General features: G+C 38.2%; 1 protein-coding gene across 6 annotated transcripts in view; it reads left to right on the forward strand.

Annotated features, from left to right (window-relative positions):
* Positions 1-23,827, forward strand: part of OMA1 (OMA1 zinc metallopeptidase) — an 85,252-nt gene extending 61,425 nt beyond the window's left edge. For all 6 annotated transcript variants that reach the window (XM_029229786.1, XM_029229783.1, XM_029229788.1 and 3 more), the window contains one exon: positions 23,370-23,827. In XM_029229786.1, the coding sequence (XP_029085619.1) occupies positions 23,370-23,579 (210 nt within the window). In that variant the 3' untranslated portion in view covers positions 23,580-23,827. The remainder of the gene's footprint in view (positions 1-23,369) is intronic.
* Positions 23,828-24,578: the final 751 nt, after the last annotated feature.

Raw genomic sequence — 24,578 nt, forward strand, 5'->3', positions numbered from 1 at the left:
CTGGTTTTGGTATCAGGGTGATGGTGGCCTTGTAGAATGAGCTTGGGAGCGAGTGTTCCTCCCTCTGCTATATTTTGGAAGAGTTTGAGAAGTATAGGTGTTAACTCTTCTCTAAATGTTTGATAGAATTCGCCTGTGAAGCCATCTGGTCCTGGGCTTTTGTTTGTTGGAAGATTTTTAATCACAGTCTCAATTTCAGTGCTTGTGATTGCTCTGTTCATATTTTCTATTTCTTCCTGATTCAGTCTTGGCAGGTTGTGCATTTCTAAGAATTCGATCATTTCTTCCAGGTTGTCCATTTTTATTGGCATAGAGTTGCTTGTAGTAATCTCTCATGATTTTTTGTATTTCTGCAGTGAAAGTTGTCACTTCTCCTTTTTCATTTCTAATTCTATTGATTTGAGTCTTCTCCCTTTTTTTCTTGATGAGTCTGGCTAATGGATTGTCAATTTTGTTTATCTTCTCAAAGAACCAGCTTTTAGTTTGATTGATCTTTGCTATCGTTTCCTTCATTTCTTTTTCATTTATTTCTGATCTGATCTTTATGATTTCTTTCCTTCTGCTAACTTTGGTGGTGTTTTTGGTCTTCTTTCTCTAATTGCTTTAGGTGCAATGTTAGGTTGTTTATTTGAGATATTTCCTGTTTCTTAAGGTAGGCTTGTATTGCTATAAACTTCCCTCTCAGAACTGCTTTTGCTGCATCCCATAGGTTTTGGTCATCGTGTCTCCATTTTCATTTGTTTCTAGGTATTTTTTGATTTCCTCTTTGATTTCTACACTGATCACTTCGTTACTAAGTAGTGTATTGTTTAGCCTCCATGTGTTTGTATTTTTTACAGATCTTTTCCTGTAATTGATATCTAGTCTCAGAGCGTTGTGGTCGGAAAACATACTTGATACAATTTCGATTTTCTTAAATTTACCAAGGCTTGATTTGTGACCCAAGATATGATCTATCCTGGAGAATGTTCCATGAGCACTTGAGAAAAATGTGTATTCTGTTGTTTTTGGATGGAATGTCCTATAAATATCAATTAAGTCCATCTTGTTTAATGTATCACTTAAAGCTTGTGTTTCCTTATTTATTTTCATTTTGGATGATCTGTCCATTGGTGAAAGTGGGGTGTTAAAGTCCCCTACTATGAATGTGTTACTGCCGATTTCCCCTTTTATGGCTGTTAGTATTTGCCTTATGTATTGAGGTGCTCCTGTGTTGGGTGCATAAATATTTACAATTGTTATATCTTCTTCTTGGATTGATCCCTTGATCATTATGTAGTGTCCTTCTTTGTCTCTTGTAATAGTCTTTATTTTAAAGTCTATTTTGTCTGATATGAGAATTGCTACTCCAGCTTTCTTCTGATTTCCATTTGCATGGAATATCATTTTCCATCCCCTCAGTTTCAGTCTGTATGTGTCCCTAGGTCTGAAGTGGCTCTCTTGTAGACAGTATATACATGGGTCTTGTTTTTGTATCCATTCAGTCAGTCTGTTTCTTTTGGTGGGAGCATTTAATCCATTTACATTTAAGGTAATTATCGATATGTATGTTCCTATTCCCATTTTCTTAATTGTTTTGGGTTTGTTATTGTAGGTCTTTTCCTTCTCTTGTGTTTCTTGCCTAGAGAAGTTCCTTTAGCATTTGTTTTAAAGCTGGTTTGGTGGTGCTGAACTCTCTCAGCTTTTGTTTGTCTGTAAGGGTTTTAATTTCTCCATCAAATCTGAATGAGATCCTTGCTGGGTAGAGTAATCTTGGGTGTAGGTTTTTCTCCTTCATCACTTTAAATTTGTCCTGCCAGTCCCTTCGGGCTTGCAGAGTTTCTGCTGAAAGATCAGCTGTTAACCTTATCGGGATTCCCTTGTGTGTTATTTCTTGTTTTTCCCTTGCTGCTTTTAGTATGTTTCCTTTGTATTTAATTTTTGATAGTTTGATTAATGTGTCCTGGTGTGTTTCTCCTTGGATTTATCCTGTATGGGACTCTCTGTGCTTCCTGGACTTGAGTAACTATTTCCTTTCCCTTATTAGGGAGGTTTTCAACTGTAATCTCTTCAAATATTTTCTCAGTCCCTTTCTTTTTCTCTTCTTCTTCTGGGACCCCTATAACTTGAATGTTGGTGCATTTTATGTTGTCCCAGAGGTCTCTGAGACTGTCCTCAGTTCTTTTCATTCTTTTTTCTTTATTCTGCTCTGCAGTAGTTATTTCCACTATTTTATCTTCCAGGTCACTTATCCGTTCTTCTGCCTCAGTTGTTCTGCTATTGATCCCTTCTAGAGTATTTTTAATTTCATTTATTGTGTTGTTCATCATTGCTTGTTTCCTCTTTAGTTCTTCTAGGTCCTTGTTAAATGTTTCTTGCATTTTGTCTATTCTATTTCCAAGATTTTGGATCATCTTTACTATCATTATTCTGAATTCTTTTTCACGTAGACTGCCTATTTCCTCTTCATTTGTTAGGTCTGGTGGGTTTTTATCTTGCTCCTTCATCTGCTGTGTGTTTTTCTGTCTTCTCATTTTGGTTATGTTACTGTGTTTGGGGTCTCCTTTTTGCAGGCTGCAGGTTTGTAGTTCCCATTGTTTTTGGTGTCTGTCCCCAGTGGCTAAAGTTGGTTCAGTGGGTTGTGTAGGCTTCCTGGTGGAGGGGACTAGTGCCTGTGTTCTGGTGGATGAGGCTGGATCTTGTCTTTCTGGTGGGCAGGTCCACGTCTGGTGGTGTGTTTTGTGGTGTCTGTGGCCTTATTATGATTTTAGGCAGCCTCTCTGCTAATGGGTGGGGTTGTGTTCCTGTCTTGCTAGTTGTTTGGCATAGGGTGTCCAGCACTGTAGCTTGCTGGTCGTTGAGTGAAGCTGGGTGTTGGTGTTGAGATGGAGATCTCTGGGAGATTTTCACCATTTGATATTATGTGCAGCTGGGAGGTCTCTTGTGGACCAGTGTCCTGAGGTTGACTCTCTCACCTCAGAAGCACAGCACTGACTCCTGGCTGCAGCATCAAGAGCCTTTCATCCACATGGCTCAGAAGAAAAGGGAGAAAAAGTAGAAAGAAAGGAAGGAAGGAAGGAAGGAAGGAAGGAAGGAAGGAAGGAAGGAAGAGAGAGATGGAGGGAGGGAGGGAGGGAGGAAGGAAGAGAGAAAGAAAGAAAGAGGAAGGAAGGAAGGAAGGAAGAAAGAAAGAGGAAGGAAGGAAGGAAGAAAGAAAGGGAGGAAGGAAGGGAGAAAGGAAGAAAGAAAGAAGAAAGAAAAAAGAGGGAGGGAAGAAAGAAAAAGGAAGGAAGGAAGGAAGAAAGAGGATAAAATAAAGTAAGATAAATAAAGTTATTAAAATAAATAATTATTAAGAAAAAAAATTTTTTAAGAAAAAAGAAACAAAAAAAAATGGATGGACAGAACTCTAGGACAAATGGTGAAAGCAAAGCTCTACAGACAAAATCTCACACAGGAGCATACACATACACACTCACAAAAAGAGGAAACGGGGAAAAAATAATATATCTTGCTCTCAAAGTCCACCTCACCTCCTCAATTTGGGATGATTCGTTGTCTGTTTAGGTATTCCACCCATGCAGGGTACATCAAGTTGATTGTGGAGATTTAATCCGCTGCTCCTGAGGCTGCTGGGAGAGATTTCCCTTTCTCTTCTTTGTTCTCACAGCTCCCGGGGTTCAGCTTTGGATTTGGCCCCGCCTCTGGGTGTAGGTTGCCAGAGGGCGTCTGTTCTTCTCTCAGACAGAAGGGGGTTAAAGGAGCAGCTGATTCGGGGGCTCTGTCTCACTCAGGCCGGGGGAGGGAGGTGTACGGAGTGCGGGGCGAGCCTGTGGCTGCAGAGGCCAGCATGACGTTGCACCAGCCTGAGGCACGCCGTGCGTTCTCCCGGGGAACTTGTCCCTGGATCACAGGACCCTGGCAGTGGTGGGCTGCACAGGCTCCCGGGAGGGAGCGGATAGTGGATAGTGACCTGCGCTCGCAAACAGGCTTCTTGGTGGCGGCAGCAGCGTCCTTAGCGTCTCATGCCCGTCTCTGGGGTCCGTGCTGATAGCCGTGGCTTGCACCCGTCTCTGGAGCTCCTTTAAGCAGTGCTCTTAATCCCCTCTCCTCGCACACCAGGAAACAAAGAGGGAAGAAAAAGTCTCTTGCCTCTTCGGCAGGTCCAGACTTTTCCCCGGACTCCCTCCCGGCTAGCCGTGGTGCACTAACCCCCTGCAGGCTGTGTTCACACCGCCAACCCCAGTCCTCTCCCTGCGCTCCGACCGAAGCCCGAGCCTCAGCTCCCAGCCCCGCCCGCCCCGACAGGTGAGCAGACAAGCCTCTCGGGCTGGTGAGTGCTGGTCGGCACCGATCCTCTGTGTGGGAATCTCTCCGCTTTGCCCTCAGCACCCCTGTTGCTGCGCTCTCCTCCGCGGCTCCGAAGCTTTGCCCCTCCACCACCAGCAGTCTTTGCCCGCGAAGGGGCTTCCTAGTGTGTGGAAACCTTTCCTCCTTCACAGCTCCCTCCCACTGGTGCAGGTCCCGTCCCTATCCTTTTGTCTCTGTTTATTCTTTTTTCTTTTGCCCTACCCAGGTACGTGGGGGGTTTCTTGCCTTTTGGGAGGTCTGAGGTGTTCTGCCAGCGTTCAGTAGGTGTTCTGTAGGAGTTGTTCCACGTGTAGATGTATTTCTGGTGTATCTGTGGGGAGGAAGGTGATCTCTGCGTCTTACTCTTCCGCCATCTTCCCCCTCTCCCCTAGTTGACTTTTCTTGATGGTGGAGCTTTACCCTTTTTAGTATCATACTTCTTAATTTTAAAAAAATTTGGTGAAAGTCTAAAACTCAAGGTGTATTTTTCATCATACTGATCATAATCTTTTCTTAGTGATTTAAGCTTATCATTAAACATACCAGTTAATGAGTTGTACAAAAATTTTGGGTCAACTGGGTCTTAATTCCAGTAGTGACACTGGAATTTGTTTTCTTAGGGAAAAAAAAATCCTTCATTATTAGTTTGCTTTCTGGTTATTTCTTTTAAAATAGAATAAAGCATGTGCCATGTGCTCTTCTTTTTCTCTTTTATTTTTGTAGAATTCATTAATGTATCAAGCTGAAGCAGCTTTCTCCCAACTAGTATTCCCTATCTTCTAAAAACCTTTTGATTTAACATCAGTCGGAATGTTTTCTGTGCTTTCCACATAGGTACAAAATGAATGTCAGACATCTTTAAGCCAGGCTATATGCTCCCTTCTGTCTCACTTGCATTAAATTTGCTGGTTGGTTATAAAAGCAGAATATTCTTTACCAATTTAAGAATTGGTTTTGGGCTTATTTGCTAAAGGATAACACAACAAATACAGATGTATTATAAAACTATCCTTAAATATGTCTTCAAATTCAGATGAACAAACATTGACTACCTATTATAGGAAAGATACAAAAGAAATAATACGTGGTCTTGATATTTGCGGATGCTAAGGTAAGTACAGAATGATTCTTAATATATTAAAGAATATGAATTACCTTAAGAAAAGTAGAAATACAGTGGTATACATTTTGAAGGAAGAATAGCCTGCATCTCATTTGGGATAAGAAATTACCATAAGGTGCATTAATTCATTTGTGAATATTTATTCGTGTTCATTGCTAATCTACCATTCTGTGTTCTGTTGCTGGGGAATGAGCAAGGAGCAAAACAGTCTCTGTTTTCTTGGAGATAACTTTCTAGTTAGGTAATGCAAACAATAAACAAGCAAACAGACATACATACAGTATGTCAAGCAGCGATAAGCACATTGCAGAAAAACAAAGCAGGTTAAAGGTAGGAGAGAAGGCTGGGAAGCAGAGAATGTGTACTAGTCATTGTTCATTTGTCAAGGAAGACCTCACTAAGCAGAATCTGGAAAGAAGCAGGGGAGCAAGTCCTGTGGGTATGTGGAAGGAGAATCTTTTAGGCTGAGGAAGCAGCAAATCACAGGACCTGAAGTGAAAGTATGCTTGGTGTGTTCAGGGAATAGCAAGGAAGACATTGGGGCTGAATGTAGTAAGGGAGGGGAGAATGATTGAGGTGTAGGGGGGCCAGGCGGTAAAGGGTTGTCTAAACCATTGTAAGAACTTGACTCTTATTTCAAGTGATATGGGAAGCTAAGAGAGGGTTTTGAGCAGAGGAGGGACTTGATCTGACTCAAGTGTTTTATAGTGATAGCTGGAACTCCTGTGTGGGCTGTAGTGGGGCAAGGATGGAATCAGGAAGACTATTTAATAGGCTCTTGAAATAATCCTGGTAAGAGATTATGGAGGCAGAAGAGAGGGAGAGAAGTGGTCAGATTTTGGATTTATTTTGAAAAGAATGATGACAAGATTTGTTGATACTTTGAGCATACTTTGTGCCTTTTATGAACACTGGGGACAGCCAGACATATCTTCTTGAGACCTATCCTAAATATATTTCATTTATACTCTTAATTTGAAGAAAAAATATGTGAGAAAGAAACAGCAGTGAAATTTACTTGATATAATGTGTAGTAATTATTTGTCTTAAAAGACAACATAGGACTGGGACAATACATGTTTCATTAGTAACTGGTTTGTATTGAAGAGCACTGACTCTGAGAGTCTTCTCAGTGCCATCCAACACCCAGGGACCTCATACTACCCTGGGAGGCTTAACCTATCTCTAAAGCCATAATAACCACATGGTTTTCTCTTAGAATTTCCTTTCTTTTTTATTTTTGCTTAGTGAAATTCTAAAAATATATGGTTCGCTTAAAATGGATAATAAGTTCTACCCAACTTTTATCTGATGCCTGTCCTAAATTCCAGGTTTTCATTTCATTATCAGATAACTAAGGATCTTTAAAGAAGTAATAAATGTGCTTTGAAAAGTCTTTAAAATAATAACGAATTGATTAGTGAGTATGAAAAAAAATGGTTGGAGAAACTGATATGTTATTTGGAAGCCAATGGCAAAGAAAAAAACTGAGAGATATTTTTCTTCTAAAAATAAACTATGCTAGTTCAGAAACTTAATTTGAAAAACTCATATAATTTCTTGTATTTTCCCCCCAAGTGAAAGTAATAAAGCTCTACTACAATATTGGGAATAATTCAGTGGTTGAAGTGAAACTGACAGTTAAGGCGTGAGAATATTGTTAATTAGAACACGTAGTCATAATTCAGAGATTGGAAGTCCCTACTATCATAGGTCTAATTTCTGTAATGGAAGAAAGTGATTCCTCAGGCAATATATAGAATTATGTGAGTCTGTATACTACTAAAGACTTCCTATTTTGGGTTAGATTTTATTTAAGGTTTTTTCCTACTTAAGTGAGGACAATGTTATATTCTACCTAAAGCTCATGTCCTTTGACATTCCTGACAGTATGCCTGAAGTAATGTATACCTCTAAGGCAGTTGGGAATCTAGCACCATAGTACAGAGGTGTCTAGGCCAGAGATGAGGATTTCAAAGTCACCAAAAAAAGGTGATAGTTGAAGCAGTGAGAGCGAGTTCACTTAGGAAATAAGCAAAGAAAATAATCCTAGACAGTTAGCAGTATTAGGTGGATTCCACATTTAAGTGGTAAGAGGAAGACAGAGCCTTCCTCTGAGGAAGTAGATGAGGTCCATAGGAGGAGAAAAGATCAAGAAAATTAGGAAAGATTCTTTGGTCCTCTGAGAATACAAATCTTGGTAACTTTGATTTTTTTTTAATTTAACTTATTAAAGATTGCATATTTTTATTTTTTTAATGTTTTCCTTGAATATAATCACAGAAGTGTATTATTTCTTACCGTACCATATCAACATTTAAGATGTTTTAAATCTGTATTTTATGCATTCAACAAATATTTATTGATTACTTGTTATGTGCCAGATTGTAGGAATTGTAGGTTCAGTGACAAAATAGACAAAAAACCCTGCCTTAAGGAAGCTTATTCTGTAGTAAAGGGTGACAGACAATGAATAGAATAAACTAGTACTGTACAGAATAAATCACCAATATATTGTATGTTAGTCAGTAATAAGTGTTAGGGAGGAAAATAAAGGAGGAGGAATAGTGTATTATCTTGGGCTGCCATAACAAAATACCATAGACTGGGTAGCTTAAGCAACAGAAATTCATTTCTTCACAGGCTTGAAGGCTAGAAGTACAAGGTCAGGGCTCTGGCTTAAGCAACAGAAATTCACTTTTTCTCAATTCTGAGGGCTGGAAGTCCAATAATAAGGTTATGGCCGGTTCGGTTTCTGGTGAGGTCTCTCTTCCTGGCTTTCAGACAGCTAGCTGCCTTCTCCCTATGTCCCACTTGGTGGAGACAGTGATTGCAGTAGTGTCTTTTCTTTTTATAAGGGCACTATTCCATCATGAGGGCCACACCCTCATGACCTCATCTAAACATTACCTCCCAAAGGCCCCATCTCTATAAATACTATCACATTGGGAATTAGAGCTTCAACATATGAATTTGGGGAGGACACAGTACATTCCATAGAAGATAGGTAATGTGTGAGCAGAGGTGATCATGGTGCTGGAATAGCTGTTTGAAATGGGGTTGGGAAAAACAGAGCTGGAGGAATCAGGCTCCCTGACTTCAGACCATACTACAGAGCTACAGTGATCAAGACAGTATGATACCAGCACAAAAACAGAAATATAGATCAATGGAACAGGATAGAAAGCCCAGAGATAAACCCATGAACATATGGTCACCTTATCTTTGATAAAGGAAGCAAGAATACACAATGGAGAAAAGACAGCCTCTTCAATGAGTGCGACTGGGAAAACTGGACAGTGACATGTAAAAGAATGAAATTAGGACACTCCCTAACACCTTACACAAGAATAAACTCAAAATGGATTAAAGACCTAAATGTAAGGCTAGACACTATAGAACTCTTAGAGGAAAACATAGGCAGAACACTCTGTGACATGAATCACAGCAAGATCCTTTTTGACCCACCTCCTAGAGAAATGGAAATAAAAACAAAAATAAACAAATGGGACCTAATGAAACTTAAAAGCTTTCACACAGCAAAGGAAACCATAAACAAGACAAAAAGGCAACCCTCAGAATGGGAGAAAATATTTGTAAATGAAGCAACTGACAAAGGATTAATCTCCAAAATTTACAAGCAGTTCATGCAGCTCAATATCCAAAAAACAAACAACCCAATCCAAAAATGGGCCGAAGAACTAAACAGACATTTCTCCAAGGAAGATACACAGATTGCCAACAAACACATGAAAAGATGCTCAACATCACTAATCATTAGAGAAATGCAAATCAAAACCACAATGAGGTATCACCTCACACCGGTAAGAATGGCCATCATCAAAAAATCTACAAACAAATGCTGGAGAGGGTGTGGAGAAAAGCGAATCCTCTTGCACTGTTGGTAGGAATGTAAATTAATACAGCCACTATGGAGAACAGTATGGAGGTTCCTTAAAAGACTAAAAATAGAACTGCCGTACGACCCAGCAATCCCACTACTGGGCATATACCCTGAGAAAACCATAATTCAAAAAGAGTCATGTACCACAATGTTCATTGCAGCTCTATTTACAATAACTAGGACATGGAAGCAACCTAGGTGTCCATCGACAGATGAATGGATAAAGAAGATGTGGTACATATATGCAGTGGAATATTACTCAGCCATAAAAAGAAACGAAATTGAGTTATTTGTAGTGAGGTGGATGGACCTAGAGACTGTCATACAGAGTGAAGTAAGTCAGAAAGAGAAAAACAAATACCGTATGCTAACACATATATATGGAATCTAAAAGAAAAAAAAGGTTCTGAAGAACATAGGGGCAGGACAGGAATAAAAACGCAGACGTGTCTTTATTCCCGTCTTACCCCTAGGTTCTTCATGACCTTTTTTTTTTTTTTTCGGGGGGGTTTTTGGAATCCCAGAGGGGGGGGGGATAGGGAGGGTGGGAGGGAGGGAGACGCAAGAGGGAAGAGATATGGGAACATATGTATATATATATATAACTGATTCACTTTGTTATAAAGCAGAAACCAACAAACCATTGTAAAGCAATTATACTGCAATAAAGATGTTAAAAAACAGGAAAAAAAACAAAGAACGCAGACATAGAGAATGGACTTGAGGACATGGGGAGTGGGAAGGGTAAGCTGGGACGAAGTGAGAGAGTGGCAGGGACATATATACACTACCAAATGTAAAGTAGATAGCTAGTGGGAAGTGGCTGCATAGCACAGGGAGATCAGCTAGGTGGTTTGTGACCACCTGGAGGGGTTGGATAGGGAGGTTGGGAGGGAGATGCAGAGGGAGGAGATATGGGGATATATGTATAGCTGATTCACTTTGGTATACAGCAGAAACTAACACACCATTGTAAAGCAATTATACTCCAATAAAGATGTTAAAAAAAGAAAAAAAGAATTGGGGTTGGGTCAGAGGAGGTTTCACTGGGAAGATGGTATTTGAATGAAGACTTGAAATAAGTGAGAGAGTGAGCCATGTACCTTCCCAGGAGGAAGAACCTTGCAGGCAGAGGGAATAGTAAGTACAAGTCCCTGAGGCAGTAGTGAGCCTGGTATCCAGCGAGGAAATCAGTGTAATTGGATGGGGTAAGCAAGGGAAGGTGGAGGGTGCAAGGCTCTACAGCCTCGCAAAAAAAAAAGACTGGCTTTTGTCAGAGATGGAACACCACTGGAGGGTTTTGAGCTGAGGACTAGAGGAGTAACAGGATCTGAATTATGTTTGAAAAGAATGTGATCTACGGCTCCTACAAAGCAGTACAATCATATAATTTTGGAATATTTTAGTATAGTATATTGTTCAGAAAATAGACTAGTTCCTTTATTGTTTTGTTTCTAAATCAAGAAAACGCCCCCAAATTAGAAAAAAAAAATGCCCTTTTTTTTTTTTTAAATGTGAATTCTGAGATAAAGCATGTGTAAATGCCTAGTTAAAATCCTGTGATCCACTAGCATTTAAAAAGGATAAAAATAGGGTTATAGTAATAATATTATTTGTAGTTAATAATATGATATGTTATAATTTTATTTACTTGAAATAATCAGTTAAATTTAGGAAACACATGTTCCACATATTCGGTTACCATAACAACTTGGGAGAAAAACTGAAGAACAGATGTTATATCAACCTGTTGAGGTTTAATAGTATGACAGTTTTGAAATTATAGTTACAATGTTCAGATTTTAAATTTATATATATATATATATATATATATATATATACCATACGTTGTCCTCGAAAGACCTTATTTAATTTTCCTTCTGTAAGTATCATTATACAATATGAATAGGTGTGAATAAGAGAAACTGTATGATAACCCAGGGTAGAAATTTACTTGAAAGAGTTATTTTACAACTGAAAGCATTTATACTGAATTTTGTACTATTTCTTCTCTCACCAACTAACTCTATGCCATCCTTTCCTTGGTGAGGGGGAAGGGGATGGGGAATAACAGAATATGTAGGAAAAACGATTAATTTGGACTTACTAGTTGTCTGGGGTTATGTTATTGTAGTCATAATTTTGAATAGGATTTATTTTTTAACGTTCTTAGAACTTGCAATGTCAGCTTTATTTGTAAACTATTTTTTAAATCTTGAGTTTCAACGTTACTACATTTAATATTTAGACATGAGAATCAGTGGCAGACTACAAACACATTCATTTTAATCTCATTTTATTTCAAATTCTTTAAACTTTCAGGAAGCTGGGGATTTTAACTCATGTGTAAATCATTCTTACACATTTATAATTGGACAAAGTAAATGCATAAATCATTAATATTATACATCTCATAAGTAGAAAATATGAGTGTGTTTAACATTGAAGTGAAATGTCGTTGTTGGCCAATGTACACAAACATACACTGTTCACCTTGCAGAATTTCATTTTGTCTGACAAGAAGAGTGTTGAGGAAAAGGCAAATATCATAGCAGCTACTGTAATTGAATTGGCCTCTGAATTATATAAAGCCAGGAAGCCTGACAGTAACATTGTCTAAAACCTTAAAAAAATATTATGGTGCATGTGATGTGTATCTACTTGAGGCTGAAATGAATGGGCTATTAGAAAAAACTTGCTTTTATAGGGAAAGGGGAGAAAAGTAATGATATTTTTAGAAAAATATGTTTAAAATTTGAGGTGATTTTTTTTCCTTGAAACATCTTGGTTTCTATTTTCAAAGGAAGCTTTTAATCTAATTATGAGGCTTCTTTGGCTTTAATTTTTTTTCCTGTCTTTTTTCCTTTTTTGAACTTAATTATTATAGTTTATATTTTTATGCATAAATAATTGCTGTTTTACTTGATATATAGTAAATAGAAGAATCCTGATATGTACCAGCAGTTGTTTTATAAATATTTCTGTTATTACTGGGAATAAATACAGCCATTTCTTAATACCTGATTCTCATATGTTAAGAGTGGTTGATCATAAAATTTTATTTGAAAGCTTTTCCATATTATTTTATCATTCCAGAGGATAATTGACCCGTGTCAAGGTGGCTTAATTTTTAATTTTTTGTATCTATTCAAAGTTTTAGTTATTTATACTTAATTAGACCACTTAAAAAATTAGTCAGACTCCAATTTCCATTGCAGTTTATGAAAGGAAATGAGTTAGAGGAGAAAAAAAAATTTTTAAGGTAAAATCATGACTTACACAAATATAAAATGAACCACATCTGAGATTTTATTTAACTTATTATTAATGAGGGAGCCAGTAATATCTTACAACTAGTTCAGATGACTGTACAAGTAGGTGCAAAACTGATGCATGCGTAAGGCAATAATCAGTTGCATTTCACCAGACATAGTTCGTTTCCTTTTCTGTGGACAAGTATCATTTACATAGTTCATTTCCTTTTCTGTGGACAAGTATCATTTACATTGTTTTAAGTTTTCTACAACTTACAGAGTGGTAAAATCTCTCTAAAGCCATGAAAGGCTGGGATAATACCAAAGGATGCATTTGACAGGATACCAAATGATCTTCTAATGCCCGTTTCAAATTCTTTCACAGTTTTCTCTGTTTTTATTTCCTGTTGTCTTCCAGTAGCCTTTCAAGTTGATACCAAATCAAATCATCCTGTCAGACTAATAATAAACAGAAGTTTTGTTTTGTTATTTTTAAGTAGCCACGTAGACATTATCCTTGTATTTTCTGTCTCTTAAAGTGGTAACCTACTATTGTCACTATTTTCTGTTAAATTTGTTTCTAGTGAGTTTTTGCATTGAGATTATTGATGCTAAAATTTCAGATCTTTTGAAAAGTATATGCTTAACCTTCAGAAATCAAGGGAAAGAGTTGGAGATTGAGAGGGTGTAAAGAGACTGCTTTCATTTTTCAGAAGAAACATTTAAACCTCTCATGAGCCATTTAGAACTGAAGATGTAGATGTAAAATCAAGAATGAAGTTATAGAAATGCAAAAATGACAGAGGAAAAGGGAAGCTACAGAGGAAAAAGTTTTGTTCTAAAGAAAAATTTTTTAGTTTACCTTTTGATAATAAAAATTGAAAAACATATGTAAAGATAGAGAATAATTTGAATAATTTAATAAACCCCCGTTTTTCACTTACATTCAGTAGTAGCAACCTTTTTATACACTTGCTTCATCTGCCTCCTCTCTTATTTCTTTCCCCAGAAGTATTTTAATGCAAATCCTAGACATGAGGGCTTTCCCTTCTAATTACTTCAGTATGTATTTTAGAAAGTAGTATCATTTTCTTTCATAATCATACCATTATCATAGCTAAGAAAATCAAGTAATTCTCCTCAACACAGTTAAGTATCCTGTGCATATTCAAATTTCTCTGTCTCAAAATATAGTTTTCTGATTGTTTTGTTCAAATCATAATCCATCAGTATCCATACACAGCATCTGGTTGCTGTGTCCCTTAAGTCTGACTTTAGAACAGTGCCCCTCCCCTCTGTTTTGTTTGTTTCTAAACATGTTGACGTGTTGAATAGATCTAGTCCCACATTGTAGATTTATCTGATTGCTTCTTTGTGATTTTGACCAACTTGTTTCTCTGTATACCTGTAAGTGAAAGTTACGTTTTTGGCAAGAATATTTTATAGGTTGTGCAACTGTGCTTCATATTGCTTCACATCAGGATTCTCTTAATCTGGCTGCTCCATGTTTAGTGATGTCACGTTTGATCAGGGGCGTTGGATGGTGATGGCCTTAACGCCTCCTTTGGAAATGTGGTTTTCCCCCTTATGACCAACAAGTGATTGTGGAGTGGTGATTTGGCGCTCTGCAAAAGATCCAATTCTTTGGCAACCTGAGAAGTTTTTTGATTAAGGTAATATCATCCTCCTCTGTCTCTAAAGGCTTAGCTAAATGTGTGTCTTCAGGAGGAATTAGAACAGTGAAGAAGGAGCTCAGACCAGCCAAGTCAACTCTAAAGGAATAAAAGATGTTGCAGCCACTTTTCTCCTACTCAAGAGTAGATTTAAGATGTAGGTAAGGGCTTCCCTGGTGGCGCAGTGGTTGAGAGTCCGCCTGCCGATGCAGGGGACACGGGTTCGTGCCCCGGTCCGGGAGGATCCCACATGCTGCGGAGCGGCTGGGCTCGTGGGCCATGGCCGCTGAGCGTGCGCGTCCAGAGCCTGTGCTCCGCAACGGGAGAGGCCACAACAGTGAGAGGCCTGCATACCGCAAAAAAAAAAAAAAAGATGTAGGTACGACAGATTTTTTAAAAAAATCAGAATGATGATGAGTGCATAAGAGTTGGCAAGAAAGGAAAGTTGATCATAGGTAATTGTATTTAAAAGACTAGGTAGTGTGTGAGTGTCCTTAACTAATACCACCACAAAGACCCTCGTCTAAACTAAATCCAACAATAACGACCAAAAAACAAAGCCCCTGAAATGCCCATTTTCCCCCAGTAAGATAAGCTTCAAAGAGTAGAAAAATCTTAAAAACAAAACCAAATCTCAAATCTCAGTCTAATTTAAAAATGTTACTTCATTGGAGAGGACAGCCTAGGTGATGAAAACTACAGAAGCAGCACCACGTGAAGCTGGCATGATAAGGCTGACTTAACTACATTGAAAGTGACAGAAGAAGAATGACTTTACAAATGTAAGATACATCCATTTCAAAAAATTGCTAAACTTGTGAATACAGCAGAGAAGCTTGTAAAACTTTCATTGGAGGTTGTAAAGAGAAGAATTGATGCTCCAGAGCAAAGACTCATTGATGCTTGGAGATAGAGGAACATAGCACAACCAAATTAAAACATCCAAAGCTAAAAAGTGTCTAAACAATGGAAGCATATTGAAGACACAAGGAAATCCAAACTGCATTAACAGTGGTAAGGATTCATTCATGTCTCTATTTCTTTGACTTTGGTTTCTATATCCATATTTTGATTTAGATAACATTTCTAAAGATAGGTTTTTAGAAGAATCCCAGAGCATCATGCATGAGAAGCCTGATATGAACATCCCTATATAGTTAATTTATCAAGTGTTTAATCGTCATTGCAAAGATAGGCTCTTAAAGATGCCAAGGTATAAAGAGAAAATTTAAAAACAATAGTAAGAGTGACTTTGGATCTTACTTTTCAGACTTTGGAGAACTGTAAGGGCTTAAGGGGGAAAGAAACAAAACCAACCAACCAAACAGAAACCAGCGGAGCTAATACACTTTGCTATGGTATCTAGCCAAACCAACTTTTCTTTCTTTTAAGGTGGAAGATCCCTTAATAAATGAAACACATAAAACAATCTGTCAGTGAAGTGCTCAGAAGCAGTAGTGCTCTTTACAGAATCCACTGACTCTCGAGAATTAGATAAAATATATAGTTTCGTTTGTTTATGTATGATTGTGATTATAGCTTGCACCCTGCTGTTCTTAGAAAACCACAGATCATGTAAAGGAATTAACAAAGAAATGAGTTGAATAGGACAAAAATAAGATTTAACCAACATTAGAGACTAAATGCTTAGAAATAGATGTATATTTTCTTCTTAAATGTGCATAAATCTTTTATAGCAATATTGGTCATACAACTTTTTTGGACAAAAAATATGTGTATGTAATATAAAAAGTGTTATGGTTCAAATTGACAGAACACAGTACATTAAAGTTAGCATAACAAAAAATAAAAGATGGGTGAAAGTTAAAATAAAATTGTGTATAAGGCAAGAGAGAAATCCATAAACAATAAGAGCAGTGATATAGTTATGTTTTCATGGGTTGCTGTCAAACTGATTTGTAAAGGAAATTTTATCAATTTAAATGTCTATATTAATAAGACAGAAGAAGAGAAAAGAAAGAGAGTAATGTGTCCCAGATAGGGAAAATACCATTAATAAAATTAAGCAGAAATAAGCAAAATTACAATAGTTGTTTCTTTGGAAAATTTAGTCAAAGTGAGAATCATTGGTTAGTTAGACAAAGAATGAAATGTAAATATGATCAGGAGAGGAGCTACAATAATTAACACACAGGAGAACCAAAAATATTTCGAAGAATGTTATTTTTAGTTGGATATTAGTTAATGGGCCAGGTCAAAAATCAGAAATAAAGTGTGTGCATGCATGAGTGTGTGTGTGTTTGTGAGTATTGCCAAAATGGATGTAGCTAGAAGTAGAAATTATAACTAGAATGAACCTCCTCAAATTAAATTTTGAGGAAAGTGGTAAGGTGTAATTAAATCAAATAAATAAAAACAACTGTATTAGAAACCCAAAGAGTCATAACAAATAAGTAGAGAAAAGGACACCTAGCCCTGATGGGGATTAACTTTGGAGAATTTTTTTAAAAGTTCAAAGAACAAATATTCGGTGAATAATTAATTCTAGCTTCAAAATATAGAAAGGGGCATTGTTAATTATTTGATGAGCAAAATGTTAATCATTTTGTGAGTAAAAAGATTTTGTTTTGACAATTTGATAAGAACAACACCTTTAAAAGAATTTATGGACTGGTGTCATTAACCAGCCAACGATACAATACTGCTTAACAATAATGATTTACAGTGAGCAAGTAAACTATCCCCAGATGCACGGATAGCATAATAAAAGAAGCTATTAACACAGAGGAGGAAATTTAGGACTCATCTTTAATTTCTCTCTTCCCTTCCTCTCTGTATCTTGCCAACTAGAAAATTTTGTCGATAGCCTCCACAAGGCATTAGGGATGTATTCCCTTCTCCATCAGCATTGCTACTGCCCTAGTAAAAGTCACCATCATCTCTTCCCTAGGTTAACTGCAGCCATCTCCTATTTTAATCTTCTTGTTCCACTTTTCACCTCAACCCCTAACAACGTATTTTCAATACAGTAGCCAGAATGCTCTTTTTAATGTCATTTCCATGCTTTCAGTGGTTTCTCATTTAACTTTGAATAAAAATCCAAACTCCTTACTTGGTCTTTAAATCATGTAATTTGGCCACTGCCTGCCTCTCCAGCTTTTTCACGTGCCACTCTCCCCAGGTTTTCCTTGATTCCAGCTATTTCACGTGGAGCCTCTTTCCTCCTTACAACCCCTCTACTTGCCGATTTCTCAGCCTGGAACATTCTTCCCTCAGCTCTTTACACAAATGTTATGTGCCTAGGGAGGCTTTTCCTGATCCCCCAATCTCCAGTAGCCTCTCTTCCATGCAGTCATTCTATAACGCAGTTTACTGTTTAATTTCTTTGTGTACGTAACTAAAGTTCCCTTGTTTACTTATTATCTGTCTCCTCCCCCAGAATGTAAGGCCCCTTTTCACTGCTATATCCGTAGTGCCTGAGACCATTTCTGAGATACTTAGCGAATATTTGTTAAATTATTGCATGATGGTAATAATAGGAAAGGTAAGTAATAAAATATTGTGTTAAAAATAGAAAAATTGGGCAATGCAGTTGAATAACAGTTACATTCTTTCAGAAGTTTAGCATGCAGCAGATTAATAGTCCATGATGGGAGAAGAATGCTTATAGGAAGTAGTGAAAAAATAGCAGTGGTCTAAGGAGTTTGGGGTTTTAATCTGACCCACTCACCTAACTTTGAGGTAGCTACCTAATCTAACATTCAGCTTTCTTCATCTGTAATATTAGGATAGCCATAAGTCCTGGATGTTTTATGTATGTACTTGTATGTTTGTGGGGTAAGGTCCTGCCTCCTTCCCTCCCTCCCTCCCTTATAAGACACTTTAATGATAAGTATTCAACACTGAGCCCAAGATTTCAAAAGTGGTTCATATCATAATACCAATTTAGATAACAGGTTAAATGCCTGGCACAGTGCAAGGTACATAGAAAATGAACAGTAAATGTTAGTTCCTTTTACTCCTAGTTGGAATCTTTAGGCTGGCTAATCCCATAATCCCATATTTAACTCTAGATCTTACATGGGATTCTTTTTTTTTTTTAATTAATTTATTTGTATGTTTATTTTTGGCTGTGTTGGGTCTTCGTTTCTGTGCGAGGGCTTTCTCTAGTTGCGGCAAGCGGGGGCCACTCTTCATCGCAGTGCGCGGGCCTCTCACTATTGTGGCCTCTCTTGTTGCGGAGCACAGGCTCCAGCTGCGCAGGCTCAGTAGTTGTGGCTCACGGGCCCAGTTGCTCTGCAGCATGTGGGATCTTCCCAGACCAGGGCTCGAACCTATGTCCCCTGCATTGGCAGGCAGATTATCAACCACTGCGCTGCCAGGGAAGCCCTACATGGGATTCTTAGAACTGTATATTCTTATTATGAGAGTGTGTTCCTGTTTTCTCTTAGACTGTAAACTCTTAAGAGTGTTTTTCTTATGACATTTATCATAACTATTTATTCATAGCTTGTGTTCTATAAATGGTTGTTTAAAATTCAGCCTGCATTTATTAAGTACCTATTATGTGCAGTGCATGAAGTTAAACACAGAAAACAAAGGAAATAGAAAGGCATATTCTAGCTGTAGAGTGGGAAAACTTTGCTTACTTTAAAAGAGATGAAGGCATATTTACTAAGATTTGAATTTATAAAAAATAAAAGATGTTGACACGGCAAAACGTAATAAAATTAATGTGGAAACGAAAGTGAGAAAATAATATTTTACCAACATATGCAATAAAATCTTACTATGCAAAGCAGGTGAAGATTTGATGGAAATATGTATGGTCTGTAACAGGATTCTGCTTGATGGGTAGAGGAGAAAAACAGTTCACAGATGAATAGATAGTAACAGAAAACCTTTATAAAGTATGTATAGTTTTTCTAGCAATTAAGGAAATGTAGCTCAGACATCTCCAAAGTGCATTTTATTCAGTAAAAGATTTACTCAAGAAACATATAATGTGGTGCAAAAAAACCCAAAAAAACAAAAAACCCCATTAGTACATGTAATGCAAAAGTATTAAAAACAACAAAAGTGTGTTCTAATCCCTTTTTTCTAAGCCTTTTTATCAGTACTTCCATGCCAGCTTTTTAAAAAACAGACTTTATTTTTAAGAGCAATTTTAGATTCATAGCAAAATTGAGTGGAAGGTAGAGATTTCCCATATACCTCTTGCTTCCATATGGAAACAGGCTCCCCCCACTATCAAAATCCTGCACCAGAGTGCTACATTTGTTACACTAGTTGAACCTATATTGCCCCATTATTATGACCCAAAGTCCATAGTTTACGTTAGGGTTCACTCTTAGTGTTGTACATTCGATGGGTTTTGACAAATGTATAATGACATGTGTTTATCATTATAGTACCACATAGAGTAGTTTCATTGCCCTAAAAATGCTCTCTGCTCTGCCTTTTCCTCCCTGTCTTCCCGCCAGCCCCTGACAACCATGGATCTTTTTAGTGTCTCCATAGTTTTGCCTTTTCCAGAATGTCATGTATGTAACTAGGGTCATACACTATGTAGCCTTTGCAGATTAGCTTTTGTTTTTTCACTTAAAAACATACATTTAAGGTTCTTCCATGTCTTTTTATGGCTTGATAAGAGCCATAAAAGTAGCCAACACTATTTCTTATTAGTGCTGAATAATATTTCATTGTCTGCTTGCATCACAGGTATGCAGTAACCTACTAAAGGACATCCTGGTTGCTTCCAATTTTGGCAATTACAAGTGAATAAACAAATGCTAAGCAGTTTTTTGTTTCCTGCCAGTCACTTAACCTCTCTAGGGCTCAATTTCTTCTCCGTAAAATTTAACTGATGATTTCTAAGGATTCTGAGGTTTGAAATTATGTGGTTATCTAGATAGAAATCATAAAATCTTATGTTCTGTTGATTATGAATAACTCAGGTATGTATGTACGCGGATGACATTATAAGGTGGTAAAGCCTTTCTGGTGAAAGCAGTCTGGTCCTATATAACAAACATTTTACTCTATTCTTACTCTTTGATTAGATCATTCTATTTTAGGGAGTCTCCCTCAAGTAAACCCAAATGGAGGTTAGAAAAATAACATCTTTTTTTTAAACAAAGGTTTTCATAGCAGGGTAATTTATAAAACCCACATAAAACAAAACTATGGAAACAATTCAAATGCCCAGTCGTGGGGAAACGCAAAGTAAATTGCATGAGGGCAGGGATCATGACTTTGTTCTGATCAATGTGTACCTATCACCTTACTCAGTGTGACGTTCTAAATATTTGTTGAACGTGAAAGTCCTGAATAAAATAATTTAAGGGAAAGAGAAGAGCTTTTACTGAATATAAAAGGTTGTAGGATATGGCACTCTTCTCTTTGTTTGCTGCTTTGCATCTCTCATTGCTAAATTCAGCTGTGCCAGCTACTACCTGCTGAACTCCACACCTGGCCCTTTACTGATACCACTGAAGGCCTTAGGCATGTGATGTACCAGCCGTGACAGGTTGGCTTCTCACTTGGAAAAGAACATCAACATGGTTGTAAAGGAGTTAAAGCAAGAGTAAACTGTGCGTCCCAGTTTTGACAAGACAATCTCAGTTTATGCCTGATGTCTCAGTGTAAATCTTATTTTAATAGCATTTCCTTTCACTCCCAAAGGTATCCTTGTTTGGACAGTAGGTCACCATTTAGCTGAGGGCCTGAATTTCTTTTTACTTTAGTGCTATAGTTGGGAAACATTTCTTCCTTTTTTCAGTTCAATTTACTTTAACTAACATTTATTTAACACTCAATACATATTAAATCTACTGTATTGTGAGATACAAAGAAACTTCAGACAAGGCCCCTATCACCAAAGAATTTCACTTTAATGCTTTTTCCTCTTCAGTTTATTTTGGTAACTTATAGCCTCATTCAGGGTCAAAGGTCTCCTAGACCCAAGCTCTTGCCCTGGCCTCGACCATTTAAAAAGACCCTTTTCTGGCTTGCCTCTGGTTGCATGCCCCCCTCTCCCATGGGAGCTAAGGGAGTAGTCTGTTTTAAGAACCTGTGCCCTCACCACATGGCACTCTGGTATTTGGGATAGTGGAATTCCTCGCCCAAACACTTTGGAGCCCGCTTTCAGGGCCTGCATGGACCTCTTCCTTTGGACGCACGCACACAAGGTCCCTCACTGTGCCAGGTAGGCCAGGGGTGGGAGGAGAAGGGAGTGGACAGCAGGCCAGTGGCAGCAGCTGGGGTAGGCTCCCTGCAACCTTACATGTGAAATTAAAGAATTCTAATTTTGCACTTGGCTGTCCGAGTCATTTTTTTTAAAAAGGTACAGCTACTTTTTTTTTTAATATTAATTAATTTATTTCTGGCTGCATTGCGTCTTAGTTGCAGCACACGGGATCTTTTGTTGTGGTGCGCGGGCTTCTCTCTAGGTGGGGCATGGGCTCTGTAGTTGCGGTGGGCGGGCTTAGTTGACCCTGCGGCATGTGGGATTTTAGTTCCCCAACCAGGGATTGAACCCGCGTCCCCTGCATTGGAACGTGGATTCTCAACCACTGGACCACCAGGAACGTCCCCGTCAGAGTCATTTTGATTGTCTGTTCCTCAAAGTAGAATAGAACATTTTTTTATGTAGTCATTTTAGATGTTTAAATATATGGTATCTGAGCCTCCATTTGCATTCTGGCCATGGACCCCACACATATCAGGAGCAGGCCCACTCAGAGGAAAACCTAAAATCCGCAGCGTGACCTGTGAGATCCCGCAGTCTGCTCCTGCCTCCTTCCCGCCTCTGCTGCGGCTGCCCTGGCTTCCTCCACAGCACTCCAGCCATGCTCCCTTCTCAGGTTCTGGCACTCACTGCTGCTTCTTGGAATTCTCTTCTTCTAGGTACCCATGCGACCTCTTCCCTCAGGTCCTTGTCCTTTAGGTCTTCTCCCCACTGCTCCAAGTCATTATTTCATCAGTGAGACCTTACATTTTTAAAACTTTCCTACTCCCCAAGCACTGACTCTCCCCTCCCCTGCTTTTCCTCCCTTAACATGCATCACTATCAAACATTTAGAAGTAGTAAAAACCTAAACTAGCTTTTCCCCTTAAACATCTTTCTTTTAAAACCCCTTGGGTATTAAGACTTTTTTCCCTTAAAAAAATTGCTATTTTAGTTTTCATGTCTTAAAGTCATTCATGTACCCGCTTTGAAGAAGCACATAGTTCTCTAAGGCTAGTACTTAAAGCTGCAGTCTCCCGATCCTGCCTTCAGTTTCAAGGGTAACCATTTGCAACTCTGTTAAATGATTCTTTTGGTATTTCCCACCTTATCTGTATAACGTGCTTATATGGCTACTTCCTAACTTTTCGGTTTTAGGTATTATCTATTTCTTTTCCCCCATAGAGGATGAGAATTAAGTTCTCCCTTACCACTGTCACACCCTGTGCACACGCACACATGTATCCAGCTCTCCCCCTTCCCAATATGGTTAAGTTGTGATTTTGGTTAGATAAAGATGCAGTTTTTTAAAACTGTAAACACTAATCACAGCTGAGCCATGTCGTATACTGTGCTTGCTTTTCCCTGCATCATTTTATTTTTCCTGGAGTTAAAAGTTGTCATGATTTTGATTTGCTTACTTTTCTAGATTATTAGCATCATTTCCACCCCAGACTGTCCCAGTCATGTATATCTTCTTTCAGTATGTTCACATCTATTTTCTGTTGTTTTCTCTCTCTTGAAAAAAATCTCTCTGCGTCTTCAGATATTCTCTAATCTGAATAATGTTCTCAGGATTGGCTCGAGTTTGACAAATCATAGAGATACTTCCAAGAAGGCTTATTTATCCCCAATAGGACAGTGGGCAGTCATTGCAAATACAGTTGTTTTTTGCAGATATGTTATTATATAAACAAATCATGTAGATATAACTATTTACTATGAATTTATATATGGTTCTCTTTCATATGTTGTAATTAAGATACCTTTTATTGCAAAAATACAGAATGTATTCTTATATTTCATTGTTTTACATAGAGCATATTAGGAATTACTGGAATAACCTTAATTAATTTATATATGTGTATATATTCTGTGTTGTATCCTTTCTTTATAGGCACTCAAAATTAGAGAGATCTGTAATTGCCCACCACTTTCTGGACCAGACCCTCGATTACTGTTCAAACTCAGCATGAAGAATTTTCTTGAAGAAGCAGAGAAAGAAGACCTAAATATCACTGTTAAACCGAAAATGGATACTCTCCCCATTCAAAACGAGAAGCAAATAGCACTAACGTGTATAGTTGAGAAAAGAACTGGCAGTTGAATTAAAATTTATGAGACACCAGGTATATGAAGAATGCAGTAATCCTTATCATTTTCATGTTACTTTTTAAAAAATATTGTTTGAAATGAAAAAAAGGATACTCAGGGTCAAATCATGTATATTACAGGTATTATCTAAATTCTTATACTAGGTATTTATTTTTCATAAAATATTGATATATGTTAATCTATTTTAAAATGTCTTCAATGAGGAAAATGTCACAGAATAAATTTATATTACACATTTTACTCTGTTGTATACTTTTTTTTTTTTTTTTTTTGGGGTTCGCGGGCCTCTCACTGTTGCGGCCTCTCCCGTTGCAGAGCACAGGCTCCGGACGCGCAAGCTCAGCGGCCATGGCTCACGGGCCCAGCTGCTCCGCGGCATGTGGGATCCTCCCAGACCAGGGCACGAACCCGTGTCCCCTGCATCGGCAGGTGGACTGTCAACCACTGCGCCACCAGGGAAGCCCTCTGTTGTATACTTTTGATTTGGAGGGCAGAACTCTAGTGGATGAAGAATCAGAATATCGGAATGTGCGGTAATTGTTACTGTCGAGAGGGTTCCAACTGAGCCTAAACTGCATTTCAGAGTCTGGATGGTTATGATGAACTGGGAAACTGACAGTCTGAAATATGCAGAAATCGGTTTGCATTAGGGTGGGATTATATGGAATAGGGGACCTTGAGATAGAGAGATTCCTGGTCCTTGCTTATGGCTGATGAGGGATTAAGAAGAAGCTGAAGAAGCTTTTTTCATAGGGAGGCACAAGTAGTGCTGTTTGTGGTCCAAGTGGCCAAGGGAGAAAATGGGGAGAGAGGATAATCTCTGCATACATAGTGTGCTTGTGTTGCACTGAAATCTTAACAGGAAGTCATGTCATCTTGGCCTCTTGACGGTATTAGTTTGGGTATCTCTAGGGTTCTCAGAGAAAACACAACCAGCGTATTCTCATTGAGGATCACCAGGAGACGCAGGGGCGAGGCGCGGCCCCCAAGT

The sequence above is a fragment of the Monodon monoceros genome, unplaced genomic scaffold, assembly GCF_005190385.1.
Source record: "Monodon monoceros isolate NGI ecotype Baffin Bay Population unplaced genomic scaffold, NGI_Narwhal_1 Super_Scaffold_18, whole genome shotgun sequence".
Taxonomy (NCBI): Eukaryota; Metazoa; Chordata; class Mammalia; order Artiodactyla; family Monodontidae; genus Monodon; species Monodon monoceros.